The sequence below is a fragment of the Lithobates pipiens genome, unplaced genomic scaffold (genome assembly GCF_037356315.1).
Source record: "Lithobates pipiens isolate NorthernLeopardFrog02 unplaced genomic scaffold, aLitPip1_a1.2 Scaffold_8, whole genome shotgun sequence".
Taxonomy (NCBI): domain Eukaryota; kingdom Metazoa; phylum Chordata; class Amphibia; order Anura; family Ranidae; genus Lithobates; species Lithobates pipiens.
In genome coordinates, this window is record NW_027507903.1 from 601,931,526 (window position 1) to 601,948,344 (window position 16,819).

General features: G+C 50.0%; 1 protein-coding gene across 1 annotated transcript in view; it reads right to left on the minus strand.

Moving 5' to 3' along the window:
* The window catches only part of LOC143961295 (putative N-acetyltransferase 16), a 42,354-nt gene that overhangs the window by 13,994 nt on the left and 11,541 nt on the right, over positions 1 to 16,819 (minus strand). The window contains exon 3 of the mRNA XM_077470547.1: positions 16,380 to 16,604. Coding sequence (XP_077326673.1) covers positions 16,380 to 16,604 — 225 coding nt within the window. The remainder of the gene's footprint in view (positions 1 to 16,379; positions 16,605 to 16,819) is intronic.

Here is a 16,819-nt window from a genome sequence, read left to right on the forward strand (position 1 = left end):
ACGGCCGTCAGAAGGTTCACCCAGTGGGCAGTAAAACTGATATACCTTCCCTGCCCGTGTTTGCTAGACCACGTGTCTGTGGTCAGATGTATCTTGGCACCGACACTGTGTGCCAGAGATACATTCACTTGCCGCTGAACATGGCCATATAGCTCTGGGATGCCCTTCTCTGAGAAATACTTCCTTCCTGGGACCTTCCATTGTGGTGTTCCAATGGCCACAAATTTGCGAAAGGCCTCCGAGTCCACCAGTTTATATGGCAGTAGTTGGCGGGCTATGAGTTCTGACAAGCCAGCCGCCAACCGTTGGGCAAGAGGGTTATCCGGCGTCATCATTTTTTTACGCTCAAACATTAGGCCCACGGAAGCCTGCCTTTTTGCAGAAAAATGTGAGCTTGGCGTGATGGAAGGTGGAGTGGAGGACAATTGTGAGGAGAGAGGAGAAGGAGAAGTAGAAGACGAGGCTGGACGGTGAGAGCCTGCAGTGTGGCTTTGTGTGTTCCGTTGCTCCCACTGGGCTCGGTGATGGCTGCTCATGTGCCTTCTTAAGGCGGTCGTCCCTAGGTGAGTATTGGGCTTACCGCGACTAACGCGTTGACTGCAAAGATTGCAGATGGCAACGCTATTGTCAGCAGCGGACACGTTAAAAAAAGCCCACACTGCGGAGCCATGTGCCGGTGTCCTGGGAGCGCCAGATGTGACCGTACATGGTCGATGACTCGCTCCTGATACATTTGCAGTCTGCTTTGTCCCTGCTGTGCAATGTAAGTCATTGCTGCTTCTCCTCCCTATCTGCTGGTCCATATCTCCCTCTGAACTCCCCTCCTCTTCCTCTCTTGTGGGCACCCACGTGACATCACTAGACACGTCATCATCAACGTCACCTTCCCCACCGCTATAAGTAGAGTAGGCAGCAACACCGGGGACCAACCTCCTCCTTGGGCTGATCTGGGTACTGGCGTCAGACTGCTGAGTAGCGCTTGTTGCTACCTCCTCTTCCTGATCCAATACCAAGAGTGGCTGCGCATCAGAAATGTCCTCTTGATATGGATCGGAAAATAATTCCAGTGACTCAAGCGGAAGGTATGTGGTGGTGGTGGTGGTGGTCGTGTTGTTGGTGGTAGTGTCTTTGGGGGTGCACATAGCAGAGAGTGAAGAAGAGGGTGCAGATCGAGAGGATGAGGAGGGTGCAGAAGAGTAAGGCTGAGCGAGCCACTCAACCAAGTCTGGTGCATCCTTTAAAGTAATTGAACGCACCTTCTGCAACTTCCCACTTTGGCTCAAGCCTGTTGCTCCTGCCCTACCCCTACCACCCCTGCGGAAGGGCCTGCCTCTTCCTCTGCATGTCATTTTTTAAATGACCCTGTGACAAAACTCTTAGTCCCTATACCGCTGAAGGACTGCTGCAGTATAGGTGAGCGGTCAGCAGTGGTGCACGTCAACCCTATCTATTGTGGACCGATAGCGGTCCTTACAGAACAGCAGACTGTACCGCACTCAAGCCTATGTACCGTAGCACCCTATACCAAGTTACCAGTCCTTATAAGAACTTTTGTGGACCAAGCAGGTTGTGTATTAGTGTTTAGCAGACTGTACGTCAGTCCCTATACCGCTGAAGGACTGCTGCAGTATAGGGCAGCGGTCAGCAGTGGTGCACGTCAACCCTATCTATTGTGGACCGATAGCGGTCCTTACAGAACAGCAGACTGTACCGCACTCAAGCCTATGTACCGTAGCACCCTATACCAAGTTACCAGTCCTTATAAGAACTTTTGTGGACCAAGCAGGTTGTGTATTAGTGTTTAGCAGACTGTACGTCAGTCCCTATACCGCTGAAGGACTGCTGCAGTATAGGGCAGCGGTCAGCAGTGGTGCACGTCAACCCTATCTATTGTGGACCGATAGCGGTCCTTACAGAACAGCAGACTGTACCGCACTCAAGCCTATGTACCGTAGCACCCTATACCAAGTTACCAGTCCTTATAAGAACTTTTGTGGAACAAGCAGGTTGTGTGTTAGTGATTAGCAGACTGTACGTCAGTCCCTATACCGCTGAAGGACTGCTGCAGTATAGGTGAGCGGTCAGCAGTGGTGCACGTCAACCCTATCTATTGTGGACCGATAGCGGTCCTTACAGAACAGCAGACTGTACCGCACTCAAGCCTATGTACCGTAGCACCCTATACCAAGTTACCAGTCCTTATAAGAACTTTTGTGGACCAAGCAGGTTGTGTATTAGTGTTTAGCAGACTGTACGTCAGTCCCTATACCGCTGAAGGACTGCTGCAGTATAGGGCAGCGGTCAGCAGTGGTGCACGTCAACCCTATCTATTGTGGACCGATAGCGGTCCTTACAGAACAGCAGACTGTACCGCACTCAAGCCTATGTACCGTAGCACCCTATACCAAGTTACCAGTCCTTATAAGAACTTTTGTGGACCAAGCAGGTTGTGTATTAGTGTTTAGCAGACTGTACGTCAGTCCCTATACCGCTGAAGGACTGCTGCAGTATAGGGCAGCGGTCAGCAGTGGTGCACGTCAACCCTATCTATTGTGGACCGATAGCGGTCCTTACAGAACAGCAGACTGTACCGCACTCAAGCCTATGTACCGTAGCACCCTATACCAAGTTACCAGTCCTTATAAGAACTTTTGTGGACCAAGCAGGTTGTGTATTAGTGTTTAGCAGACTGTACGTCAGTCCCTATACCGCTGAAGGACTGCTGCAGTATAGGGCAGCGGTCAGCAGTGGTGCACGTCAACCCTATCTATTGTGGACCGATAGCGGTCCTTACAGAACAGCAGACTGTACCGCACTCAAGCCTATGTACCGTAGCACCCTATACCAAGTTACCAGTCCTTATAAGAACTTTTGTGGAACAAGCAGGTTGTGTGTTAGTGATTAGCAGACTGTACGTCAGTCCCTATACCAATGAAGGACTGCTGCAGTATAGGGCAGCGGTCAGCAGTAGTGCACGGCAACCCTATGTATTGTGGACCGATAGCGGTCCTTACAGAACAGCAGACTGTAACGCACTCAGGCCTATGTACCGTAGCACCCTATACCAAGTTACCAGTCCTTATAAGAACTTTTGTGGACCAAGCAGGTTGTGTGTTAGTGATTAGCAGACTGTACGTCAGTCCCTATACCAATGAAGGACTGCTGCAGTATAGGGCAGCGGTCAGCAGTAGTGCACGGCAACCCTATGTATTGTGGACCGATAGCGGTCCTTACAGAACAGCAGACTGTACTGCACTCAGGCCTATGTACCGTAGCACCCTATACCAAGTTACCAGTCCTTATAAAAACTTTTGTGGACCAAGCAGGTTGTGTGTTAGTGTTTAGCAGACTGTGCGTCAGTCCCTATACCGCTGAAGGACTGCTGCAGTATAGGGCAGCGGTCAGCAGTAGTGCACGGCAACCCTATGTATTGTGGACCGATAGCGGTCCTTACAGAACAGCAGACTGTAACGCACTCAGGCCTATGTACCGTAGCACCCTATACCAAGTTACCAGTCCTTATAAGAACTTTTGTGGACCAAGCAGGTTGTGTGTTAGTGATTAGCAGACTGTACGTCAGTCCCTATACCAATGAAGGACTGCTGCAGTATAGGGCAGCGGTCAGCAGTAGTGCACGGCAACCCTATGTATTGTGGACCGATAGCGGTCCTTACAGAACAGCAGACTGTACTGCACTCAGGCCTATGTACCGTAGCACCCTATACCAAGTTACCAGTCCTTATAAGAACTTTTGTGGACCAAGCAGGTTGTGTGTTAGTGATTAGCAGACTGTACGTCAGTCCCTATACCAATGAAGGACTGCTGCAGTATAGGGCAGCGGTCAGCAGTAGTGCACGGCAACCCTATGTATTGTGGACCGATAGCGGTCCTTACAGAACAGCAGACTGTACTGCACTCAGGCCTATGTACCGTAGCACCCTATACCAAGTTACCAGTCCTTATAAGAACTTTTGTGGACCAAGCAGGTTGTGTATTAGTGTTTAGCAGACTGTGCGTCAGTCCCTATACCGCTGAAGGACTGCTGCAGTATAGGGCAGCGGTCAGCAGTAGTGCACGGCAACCCTATGTATTGTGGACCGATAGCGGTCCTTACAGAACAGCAGACTGTACCGCACCCAAGCCTATGTACCGTAGCACCCTAGACAGACCAAGTTACCAGTCCTGATAAAGAGCTTTGTGGAACAAGTGAGTTGTGAATGATTAGCAGACTGCAGCAGAAGGGCAGCAGTCAAGTATAATATTCTTTCTATATTTGGAAGAAAGAATATTATACGTGTACAAGCCTATTACCGTACCACTGATACCAGTCCTGAAAAGAACCTTTGTGGAACTAATAGTAACAGCAAGTCTTTAAAATTATCCTCACTGCCTGACACACTGCTTCCTGCCTGTCCCTATACAAATTGGCAAAAAAGAGTAGGCTGGAACGATTAGCTGGAACAGCTCTTTTGTGGACCTGATAGTAACAGCTAATGATGATGATGATGATGATGATGAAGAAAGACTAATCTGGCTGAGCTGTCCCTAAAATAGCAGCATACAGCGCTCTGTCCCTTTATCTAAACTGACAAAAGAAACTCAGGCTGCTGACCTAACACCTATACCAGTCCTGAAAAGAACTTTTGTGTACCAAATAGCTAGCGTTTTCTCTGTCCCTACTCCACACAGGATCCTTTCCCTACAGTGACAGAAGAAAGAATGTAAAATGGCCACCGGATCGGGTGTATTTATAGGTTAGGGGGAATGTCCAAGTGTCCATGAGCTGTCATGTCTCAATTGGTTGTCCTGTAACACATGATAAACGTGTCACGAAAGGTTAAAGTTCTTGTATACATTAAACACGTAAGTCCGCCGGGGCGAACGACGGAAAAAGGCGTTCGAACCCGCGGACGGCGAAAGTCGGAAATTCGCCGCGAAACGACCGCCGGGCGAACCGTTCGGCCATCACTAGTGTTTATTATTAAAGGTGAAAAAAAATCCAAACCATCATGGCCCTGTGTGAAAAAGTGATTGCCCCCCTTGTTAAAACATACTATAACTGTGGTTGTCCACACCTGAGTTCAACTTCTCTAGCCACACCCAGGCCTGATTATTGCCACACCTGTTCACAATCAAGGCATCACTTAAATAGGAGCTGCTTGACACAGTAAGGTCCACCAGAAGATCCTTAAAAGCTACACATCATGCCGAGACCCAAAGAAATTCAGGAACAATTGAGAAAGAAAGTAATTGAGATCTATCAGTCTGGAAAGGGTTATAAAGCCATTTCCAAAGCTTTGGGAATCCAGCGAACCACAGTGAGAGCCATTATCCACAAATGGCGAAGACATGGAACAGTGGTGAACCTTCCCAGGAGTGGCCGGCCGCCCAAAATTACCCCAAGAGCGCAGCGACGACTCATCCAAGAGGTCACAAAAGACCCCACAACAACGTCCAAGGAACTGCAGGCCTCACTTGCCTCAGTTAAGGTCAGCGTTCATGCCTCCACCATCAGGAAAAGACTGGGCAAAAATGGCCTGCATGGCAGAGTTCCAAGGAGAAAACCACTGCTGAGCAAAAAGAACATCAAAGCTCGTCTCAAATTCTCCACAACACATCTTGATGATCCCCAAGACTTTTGGGACAACATTCTGTGGACCGATGAGACAAAAGTGGAACTCTTTGGAAGGTGTGTGTCCAAGTATATCTGGCGTAGAAGGAACACTGCATTTCATAAAAAGAACATTATACCAACAGTAAAATATGGTGGTGGTAGTGTGATGGTCTGGGGCTGTTTTGCTGCTTCAGGACCTGGAAGACTTGCCGTGATAAAAGGAACTATGAATTCTGCTGTCTACCAAGAGATCCTGAAGGAGAATGTCCGACCATCTGTTCGTGTACTCAAGCTGAAACGAACTTGGGTTCTGCAGCAGGACAATGATCCTAAACACACCAGCAAGTCCACCACCGAATGGCTGAAGAAAAACAAAATGAAGACTTTGGAGTGGCCTAGCCAAAGTCCTGACCTGAATCCTATTGAGATGTTGTGGTATGACCTTAAAAAGGCCGTTCATGCTCGAAAACCCTCTAATGTAACTGAATTAGGACAATTCTGCAAAGATGAGTGGGCCAAAATTCCTCCAGGACGCTGTAAAAGCCTCATTGCACGTTATCGCAAACGCTTGGTTGCAGTTGTTGCTGCTAAGGGTGGCCCAACCAGTTATTAGGTTTAGGGGGCAATCACTTTTTCACACAGGGCCATGATGGTTTGGATTTTTTTTCACCTTTAATAATAAACACCTTCATTTACAAATTGCATTTTGTGTTTACTTGTGTTGTCCTTGACTATTGTTTAAATTGGTTTGATGTTCCGAAACACTTAAGTGTGACAAACATGCAAAGGAACAGGAAATGAGGAAGGGGGCAAACACTTTTTCACACCACTGTATATCTGGAGGCTTTCCTGGACCCATCCTGGTCCTCCCCCTCGGAACCCTCCTCGGAATCAGAAGAGGAACTGTCTGGAAGTTCCCTATCTGTCCCTGAAGGGCCTGCAACCTCTGTCCCCCCTGCACTAGGGGGTTGGACCGGAGCAGAACTCTGTGCTAGAGGTGGGGTTGTATCCTGGGGAGATGGACCCATGGGAAGCTGGAATTTTTCAAAAAGGGACCTAAAAGAAGAGAAGGTGGACGAGAGCTCTTTAACTGAAGCTGCTAGTCCTGACTCCTGTTCAGATTCCCTTTCCCTAACAAGGGAGTCAATACAGCCTTTACACAACACCTTGGTCCAAGATTCCCCTAAAATGTCCCTACAGGAGGCACACTTCCTTCTAGAGCTATGCGTAGACCTAGTTTTTTCCGCAGCTTTCTAAAAGAAAGGAAAAAGAAAAAACAGAAAAAACAGAGTCAATCAAAAGCTTGGGATACAACCCTGGGAGTGCACTAGACCCTTTTTATAAAACGAAGGGATCTGAGCCTCCCCTCCCCCCTGGCCACCCAGGGGGTCTGCCCCCCCACCCATGATAGAACCATACATTGGGGTGGGGGGATCCTAGATAAAGAGAACCCCTCCCCAGGGCGCTCTTACCTTAGGAATGCTGGAGACAGAGTCGGTCGTTTGAGCCTCGGCTTCCGACATGACTGCAGGTGGCTGCTTAACACCGAGTTCCACGCTGCCTGTGCGCGTTCTGAACTCATCTCCAGCTTGTGCCCGGCCCTCCTATCAGCTCCACGACCCGGAACCGGAAGTCGATCGAGGTCAAGCCTTCGTTTCCCCCGGATACGACGTCGCCCGTCGTTCGGCCCGCTCGGTTCAAGAAAAAAAGGAGGCGGACTGTACCCCCGTACAGGGAAATCATCCGAACGGCTTGCCAGCTGCGTCCCTGTAGACGCGATAGGAGTCCCCCACGACCTGAAGCCGCGCTCGACTCGGAAGGGGTGGCAGTACCTGGTGAAGGTAAGTAAACCGTTCGACCCGTCCGACACGCGGACGTTGGTTGCGAACGGTTTGAACCCGGCTTTTTTAAAACGAAGCCCCTGCTTCTATCCACCGGGCTCTTCAACGTCAAAATGGCCACAGCCTCCCCGACTGATCGGCCTAGTTCCTTGCACAGTGTCTCCCCGCCGGAGGAAACACTAATAACTGAGGTCCGGCAGGGGAAGTAAGAATTTATGGGCTGGCGCAGTGTTTCCAGAGGAAGAGGAGGAGTCTATCTCTCATAGTGGCTGTCCTGAAAGACGATTAGGGAAAATTTACATTTTAATGCCCATCAATGCAGCCTTATCAGTGTCCATCTGCAGTCTTGCCCATCCATCTGCAGCCTTGCCCCAGTGTCATTTGCAGCCTTGTCATTGCAGTCTTGACGTTTAAAAAATGGCGGCACCGAGATACAGAGTCCTGTGTATCTCAGCGGTTCTCTCGGCGGCTCTCGGGTCTTCTCGCAGTCCCGAGTGTAACCGAGTGTACTTGGCTCAGCTACAGTCGCGCCCAGTCCCTGTGTTATGTCCATCATAGGGCGGGACTGGGCGTGACTGAGTGGAGCCGAGCCGAGCACACTCGGCTATGTATCTCGGCGGGGCCCCCTATTGGGTGGGGCCCATGGGCTTGAGCCCAGTCAAGCCCAATGGTAAGTCCAGCCCTGATCATGTCGTGTTTTGAAAGCTGGACCTGTTCTTCCCTGATCTCCAAAATGTAATATATGGCCTTGAGGAGGTCACCCACATCGTCCAAAGACAGCTTGTATCTGGCTGATCTAATGGATTCTTCCTCCCCCTCTGACTCAGAAGTAGATTCTGTCCTAGAGGAGGCTAATGACCTGGGAAACCTCTCCTTATCCACCTCCTCCTCCTGACTTGGTTCAGACAAGGAGGGCATACTCACGGCCCTGAGTAAAGAGACAGAAGGACCCTGCATCCTATCCATCATGTTCTTGAATGACTGGAAGGTGGATGCCATCTCATCCTTTATGGACGTCAAAACCTTGTGGCAAGATGCCACTGAGTCCTCCTTCACCAGGCTACTGACACAATCCGGGCAAAGCGGCTTCTCCCAACCGGTGCCTAACTTAGCCCCGCACTCGGCACATTTCCTTCTGGGCAAAGGTATCTGGGCTCTGTCCTGTTTAACCTAAAACAAAGAAAAAAACAGGGTCCCATTAAAATACCACCCCTGACCACACCACTGTGCTTCTAGGGTCTGCCTAGGAAGGGCCCCCCCCCCCTCACCAGCAGGTTCTCCACCCCGGGAGGGTACTAAGGTCAGAGTGACCCCCTCCACCCCCCAGTGTAAGTCCTGGTCTGCCCTCACCAAGCTTACCTGAGAGGTACTGGAGCCTGTTGAACCAGAGTCCACCTGCACAACTGCACCCTCCATGGTTCCAGTGTCCTACTTAGTCTCTCTGAGCCTTCACACTGCTCCAGGCAACCCTGTAGTCACACCACCGCGCCAAACTGACTGGAACAGGTCCTGCGGCGCCCCCAGATGACGCGAATCCGGCGGAAGTGCGTCTCTCCCACTTCCGGAACGCAAAAAAACTCCGCCCCGACGCCGTGCGTTCCTTATGAACGCACCGCTCACAGTACCCGAACGCCAGCCGGTGAAACGAACGTCTCTCGCCGTCATCCGACCGACCAGGTACGAGCGGTTAGCGCTGCAGAGTGGGGAGATTGCCGCCCATCGGGGTCCCGTTCTCTCCGAACGTTAAATGGCAGCGGGGACTAATAGCTACCCTCTCCTCCCTCCAAACGGACCGAGGGGTGCTAAGGGTCAGGTCCACCAGGTGCTCCCCCCAGGACAAACCCCTAAGAAGGAGCTCCCCTAACTAGTTCCGATGTGCTCCTTCCCGTCCGGCAGGAAACACAAAAACTGAGGAGGGCCTGATGGACCACACCTTTTATTTGATTGGGTTGACGTGTTTCCTGTCCCGGAGGGAGGAGCCCTATATCTCAGAGGCTGTCCTGGAAGACGATATGAGAAAAAAAAAAAAAAAACCCAAACACAAACCCACACACACACACAAAAACTTAGGCACATATAGGCAAGACTTAACTGCCAAAATCAATAAACGCAACACATCTCCCATGACCCGACTCCCATACTATTTTACCCCGTCATCCCATTACTCTCTCCCCTCCTCCCTCCAAAAATGCCTATGGTGTGCTGGACACACACACACACGCTTATACACAAACAATTACAAGAGAAAAAAATAATATACCATAGCACCCCACATCACAACTGACAGACAACTGGGGGGGGGGGGGGGGGAATGTTCAGTCAAGAGGCCCACTGAACCATCAAATCAGCTCACCATACATGCCCGCCTGGTTTTATAAGGGATGTTGATGGTATGAAGCAAGATACAATGTGGTAACGTCATTTAATACAACAAAAAGTAGGTTCAACAAAAATAAAGCATCAATGCAGCCTTCCCAGTGCCCATCCAATGCAGAGAGAGAAGAGCCGCCGGATTACACAGAACGGGATCTCACCAGTGTACTGTCTATCATAGGAGCTGGTCCAGGAGGTGGGATTTTATATGACAGTGGCCACTGTGTAATCCGGTAGCATTCGCCCCTCCCCTTCGAGGTAGCCCAATGGACCCAGTGGGACCCCCCTCTGTCCCAGCTTGCGGTGCACCTGCCCAGGATCAGCCCCCACAAGGTCCTGCTGGGATCTGGCCATAGACTTGTGGGTCCTGCCAGCCGCTGGCCATGGCCTGTGGCAGATGCCAGTGCCAGCTCAGCAGGTCCTTGCACAGTCTCCTCCAGTCCTGGGAGCAGCCCAAGCCAGTCTTATGGGTCCCAAGTCCTGACCCCCTGCCTCCAAGATCCGGGAGTTGTAGTTTCCTTGCTGCGCTGCTTCTCCACCCACCGGGAGCTTGAGCATGTGCGGAATGGACTACAGCTTCCAGAACGCAGCAGCGTGTGCCAGCTAGCCGGCAGCCGACCACCGTGGCTAGCTTTTACTTGATATTTTTTGGTAGCCTGGTAGGTCAGGAAAGGGGGTGTCATAAGGGGGCGGGGTCACTCAGTTACGTTACTGGGTGGCCCTGGCGTTGCCTATAAAGAGCTGTCAAAGTGAAGAGAGCAGTCGGCAGGAGGCCTCCCATGGAGGCGGAGCTTTTTCTTTTTGCCATTTTTTCGAGTGCATTGGGCAGCATGATTGACGGTGCATTTACATCAAAGGACACTTTTTTCCTTTTTTAAATGAAGAATTTGTCTCGTGGCATTTACTTGGACACTTGTTTATGGGTAGGATGTAACCGATACCCACCCATTCACCTGGGGGGGGCATCCTGCCCGCAGACCCAGACAGACAACCACAGGCCAAGGATGTCAGGAAGAGGCCCTTGTCCCCATCAACATCAAGGCACCCTCCCCATGTTGAGGGCTTGCATCCCTTTAGACATGCTCCTATTGAAAGTATCTCTCCAAAAAATGAAATTTTTGTTGCAGTGGATACCTAAAATCTGACTTGTATCTTAGGCAGACTTCTGGGAAAATTAGTGAGCCAATCACATAAGCAGGAAATGATGTAACGGGTTTCCTGTTACATCAGAGGGGGGGGCGGGGTCACCCACACATCACTGGGCAAGCCCGGCTTTCCCCTTGCCTCAGAGGGGGCGGGGTCAGGTGACGGGTGGCCCTGTCCTCCTCAGCTAAGACCCGTCAGGCTGCCGAGTTTCTGGTGGAGACAGGATGGATGCGCAGCGCCAGACCATCGGGAGAGATCACCCATCGCTGGACCCTGGAGAAGAGATCAGCCATCGCTGGAATCTTTTTTTTTTTTTTTTTTTAATCATCTTTAATAAAAAGGACTTTTCCCAGTGGTGTCTGTCTAACAATTTTTCTCCTATCGTCTTCCAGGACAGCCTCTGAGATATAGGGCTCCTCCCTCCGGGACAGGAAACATGTCAACCCAATCAGATAAAAAGGGTGATCTTCCAGGCCCTCCTCAGTTTTTGTGTTTCCTGCTGGATGGGAAGGAGCATGTTGGAACTAGCAGGGGCGCTCCATCAGGTGCTCCCCAGGGGGTGTCCGGGGGGGGGGGGGGGAACACCTGGTGGACCTTGCCCATAGCACCCCTCGGTCTGATGAGGAGAGGGAGGAGAGGATAGCTAACAGTCTCCGCTGCCATAAAACGTTTGGAGAGAACGGGACCCTGATGTGTGGCAATCTCCCCACTATATCACTAACCGCTTGTACCTGGCCGGTCGAGAGACGTTTGGATCCACTGGCTGACGTTCGGGTACTGCATGGAGCGGTGTGGTAGTAGGAACGAACGGCGTGAGCGGGCAGAGTTTTTGCGTTCCTCCCACAATGGGTCGCTTCAACCGAAAGTCCATTCATACGTGATGTAATAAAAGGAACAGCTACAGATTGGAGTTTGGCTCAGTTCCCCTACCGAATTTTCAGGTAACCAGGTTACCAACAGACCAAGAGAAGGTGAAGGCCCTGGGTCTTCTTTTGGGAGACCAAGAGGTATTGGTACAGGTACCCCAGGAGGAACAAAGCTTGGGTGTTTACTCAGTCTTCGTGGTAAAGAAGCCTTCAGGGAAATTCAGGCTTATCCTGAATCTCCACCCCTTGAACAGGTTCATAAAATACAAACGGTTCTGGATGGAGTCAATCTTCTCGGTAACCAAGTTTCTGTTTCAGGGTTGTCAAATAGCCACGGTGGACCTCAGGGATGCATATTTACACATCCCAATTCATCCAGAGTCCCAGAGGTTTCTCAGGTTAGCAGTCCAGACGAGCACAGGAGTGGTACGCTTCCAGTTACGGGCTCTTCCCTTTGGGCTCTCGGCCTCGCCAAGGATCTTTATGAAAGGTACTGGCAGAGGCTCAGGGCTATAACAGCGATTCCATATTTGGACGATCTACTGTTTATAGCCCATTTGGCCCAACAGCTGGAGAAAGACTTGCAGGAGGCATTGGTTTTCCTGCGTTTGCTGGGGTGGCTGATCAACCAGGAAAAATCCCAGTTGACCCCCCCCCCCCCCCCTCACAGGAGGTCCTGTATCTAGGGTACAGGATCTCTTCTGTGGAAATGAGGGTGTTTCTCCTGGCGGAGAAGATCAGGAAGGTAGAGCAAGTGGTAGCCCAGCTTCAGTCAGGTCGGAAGCCCAGATCTGAGAGGTTACGAGAGTCCTGGGACTGATGACATCCTGTTTTCCAGCGGTGGCTTCGGCAAGGCATCATCAGTGCCCATTGTACGAGTCTTATGCTCCATTATTGGGATGGCAAGGAGCAGAGCCTGGATCAGGTTATGCCCCTATCCTCCACCGTCAGGAGATCTGTGGTGGTGGGCCCAGGTCAACCTGGACAAGGGTCTTCCCTGGTCCCGACAGGCTGCAGTGGTGGTCACAACCGATGCCAGTGCATTTGGTTGGGGTGCCCACCTAGAGGGCGCCTTAGCCCAGGGGATCTGGTTGAAAGTAGAAGCAGGTCGTTCCTCAAACCAGAAGGAGCTACAGGCAATTTTGAAAGCGATAGAAGCCTTCCAGTCCAAGAGAGGGGCGGGATCTGCAGGTTCGGTCAGACAATGTAGCAGCAGTAGCTCAGTTTTCTCAGTTGGCAGAAGGTAGGACAGAATGAGTGGTCCCTCAACAGGGAGGTGTTTGAGGAGATTGTGTCATGCTGGGGGGCAGCCGGAGACAGACCTATTTGCAGCAGAAGGCAACACGGTTTTTTCCCCATTCACCCACAGGATCAGGCCAGCAGGATAGATGCTTTTGCCAATCCTTGGCAAATCGGTCTGCGTTATGCCTTCCCTCCTGTAAGGATGGTTGGAGGTTCTGCAGAAGTTCTTGACAGAAGCTACGGACCCCATCTTAGTGGCACCCTTTTGGCCAAGGAGGCCCTGGCCGTTCACCCTCCGTTGTTACTTCCGGTCAGGGAGGATTTGGTTTCCAGGGGCCCATTCTACATCCTCAGATAGAGAAACTCAAGCTTGCGGCCTGGTATCTGAGGAACAGCTCTTAAGATCGCAGGGTTTCTCAGAGTGGTGAAAACCTTGTTGGAATGCCGTAAGCCAGTAACTAGGGTGATTTACGCCAAGATCGGGAAAAGGTTTAACTCCTGGTTGTGGGAACAGGGAGTTAGGCATCCCGGCAGTTTTAGATTTTGTTCAGGCGGGGTTAGAGCTGGGTCTTTCTATCAGCACCCCTAAACGTACAGGTGGCAGCCTTAAGTGTTTTCCTTCAGTCCTCTCTCCATCAGAATCCTTTTGTCAAGAACTTCTTCAAAGCTCTGGCTAGATCCAGGCCAGTGAAGATGAAGACCTTCCCTACCTGGGATTTGTCCTTGGGTCTTTGACTCGGGATCCCTTCGAACCCTTAGAGAAGGCATTCCTTAAATGGATAGTACTGAAGACAGTTTTTTTAAAAGCGATCACCTCAGCCAGAAGGGTGAGTGAACTGCAAGATCTCTCGATCAGGGAGAAGTTTGTTAATTTTAGAGGACAGGATAGTGCTTAGGACTGACCCTAGTTTTCTCCCTAAGGTTGTGTCTACTTTTCATAGGACACAGGACATTATTTTGCCAACATTTTTTTCTACCTCAGACAGGGATGAGGTAGGATCGAGTTTGTTAGATGTCAGAAGAAGCCTTTTAGTTTTTCTGGAAGCCACTAGGGACTTCAAGAAGACGGATTCAATTTGTTAATTTTTCGGGCGCCCACAACGTCTATCGCCAAATGGATACGTTTGGCGACAGTTAAAGCCCATGAGTTAGAGGGGAAGCAGGCTCCCTTAGTTAAGGCACACTACCAGGGCGGTTTCTGTTTCATGGGCAGAGAAGGCTGGAGCCTCTCCGGAGATCTGCAAGGCAGCAACTTGGTCCAGCTACTCTACATTTGCAAGACATTACCGTCTGAATCTATTGTCTGATAAGAAACAGACTTTTGGACGCAAGGTCCTCCAGGCAGTAGTCCCGCCCTGACAAGGAGAGTTCCTTGCTTATTATCTCAGAGGCTGCCCTGGAAGACAATAGGAGAAAATCGGAGTTAGACTTACCGGTAACTTTCTAGGACAGCCTGGCTTCCCACCAAAGGTTGCTTAGCTTGACTAGTGGTGAGGATGTGTACTAACGTGGTTGTTAGTGTGTTATGTCTTTCAGAGCCTTTCCAGCAGTTCTTGGAGTAAAACTGAGGAGGGCCTGGAGGACCACCCTTTTTATCTGATTGGGTTGACGTGTTTCCTGTCCCGGAGGGAGGAGCCCTATATCCCAGAGGCTGTCCTAGAAGACTCGTAAAAAAAAGTTAGTAACTTTCTAGACTTTCTTTGTGAAATGGTAGGGGTACTTTTGTACCCCCTTACCATTTAAAACAGGGGGCCGGGATCTGGGGGTCCCCTTGTTAAAGGAGGCTTACAGATTCTGATAAGCACCCTGCCCGCAAACCCCCACAACCACAGTTGTAGGGATGAGGCCCTTGTCCCCAACATGGGGACATGGTGCTTTGAGGGGGCGGGGGTCACAGACCCCCAAAGCATTCTCCCAATGTTGAGGGCACGTGGCCTGATAGGTTCAGCAGGGGGGGGGGGGGGTGAGAGACCTCCCCCCCCCGCCCCCCCGTTCCTGCGGCCTGCCAGGTTGCATGCTCGGATAGAGGGTCTGGTATGGATTTTGTGGGAACGCCATGCCATTTTTTTTATTTGGCGTGGAGTTCCCCTTAAATATCCATACCAGACCTGAACGGCCTGGCAATTGAATTTGGGGGAAGCCCACGCATTTTCTTTATCAATGACTGTTCTCTGTATTACGTGGATCTGACAATTTGTTATAGCCGCGAGTGCTTTTAAACGACACTTTGTGCAGGGACAGTTCTAAGCACGGGAAACATGCGCCCCTTTACAGGCATACTATACACCCCCCCCCCCCCCCCCGTACGAAATTTAAAGAAATATTACACAATTATTGTTTCACTTTAAGCATTATTAAAATCACTGCTCCCGAAAAACATCAGTTTTTAAAACTTTTTCTTGCATTGATACATGTCCCTTGGGGCAGGACCCAGGTCCCCAAACACTTTATGACAATAACTTGCATATAAGCTTTTAAAATTAGCATTTTAGATTTCTCCCATAGACTTTTAGAGGGTGTTCTGTGGATTTTCGAATTTGTCGCGAACACCCCAATTTGTTCACTGTTCGGCAAATAGGCAATGTTCGAGTCGAACATGATTTCCACTTGAAGCTCATCCCTATTGGGTAGACAGACACAAGAAATGCATGGCCCAATTTGCATGCAGCTAGGACATGGGTGAAACAAAGATAGATCAAGCAATGATAATCCTATTAAGGGAACCCAGTTAATATAATTTGGAAGCATTCCTTATCTAGCAAAGGGGACTAGATAAAGAATGTCATCATAATTTGTTGCATTATTTATCACCTATCCAATATACTAGGAAAACAAACATGGTTTACGTCAGTGAACTCCAGCCAGGAAAAAAATAAAAATAAAATTATATATATTTTTTCCAAATATAAGGAAGCGCCTCTCATCTGCTTCCTCCCCCCTTCTTTAGGTGCCACATTTGGCACCTTTCGGGGGGGGTACCTGGCTTTGACAGGTACCGCCCCCACTTCTGGGAGATCTGGTTTCCCCTGGAAGTTCGCCCCCCCCCCTCCTCCACCCACCGCTAGGCCATTAACAAAGCAGTGCCGACATCGCTGGATTCCAGGACATGCAAGTGTCCTAATTTTAAAAAAGTCAGCAGCTACAGCGTTTGTAGCTGCTGACTTAATTTTTTTTGTGGGGGTGCTGGACCTCCCCTGTAAGAAAAACCATCAATACATCTTGAAATACAGCTGTGTTCTCCTGTAACGAGTAGACAATGTGGTAATCTATTCAATGGTAGTAAGAGTTAGAACACACCTTGGAGGTGATCACTTTGTACTTCTTCAGCATGCTCGGCGGAGGGTCCTCTTCACGGGCAAAGCGGAGTCTTTTCACTTGCGGGTAGTCAAAATGAAGTTTGTCCAAGAGAAACTTTATAAATATCCTGGCTAAACCTTTTCCTCTCATCCAGGGGGCCACACGAAGACCTTGCATCACAGCTGTCTCACCGCTATCAACCAGTAAGAAAGACACAAAGCCCACCTGAAGACGACAACAAGACATGTTCAGCAAAAGAACAAAAATGAATGATTTTTTTTTCTCCTCCACCAGCTGTACATCATTTAGAACATCATATAATTCATAAATTACAATTGCTTGGGTTCATGATTTCTATGATTACCTAAAGAGCACACAGGACTACAGGCAAATAATCAAGAGCATCAGAAAGTGATGTATGATGCACGATTATGACCCTT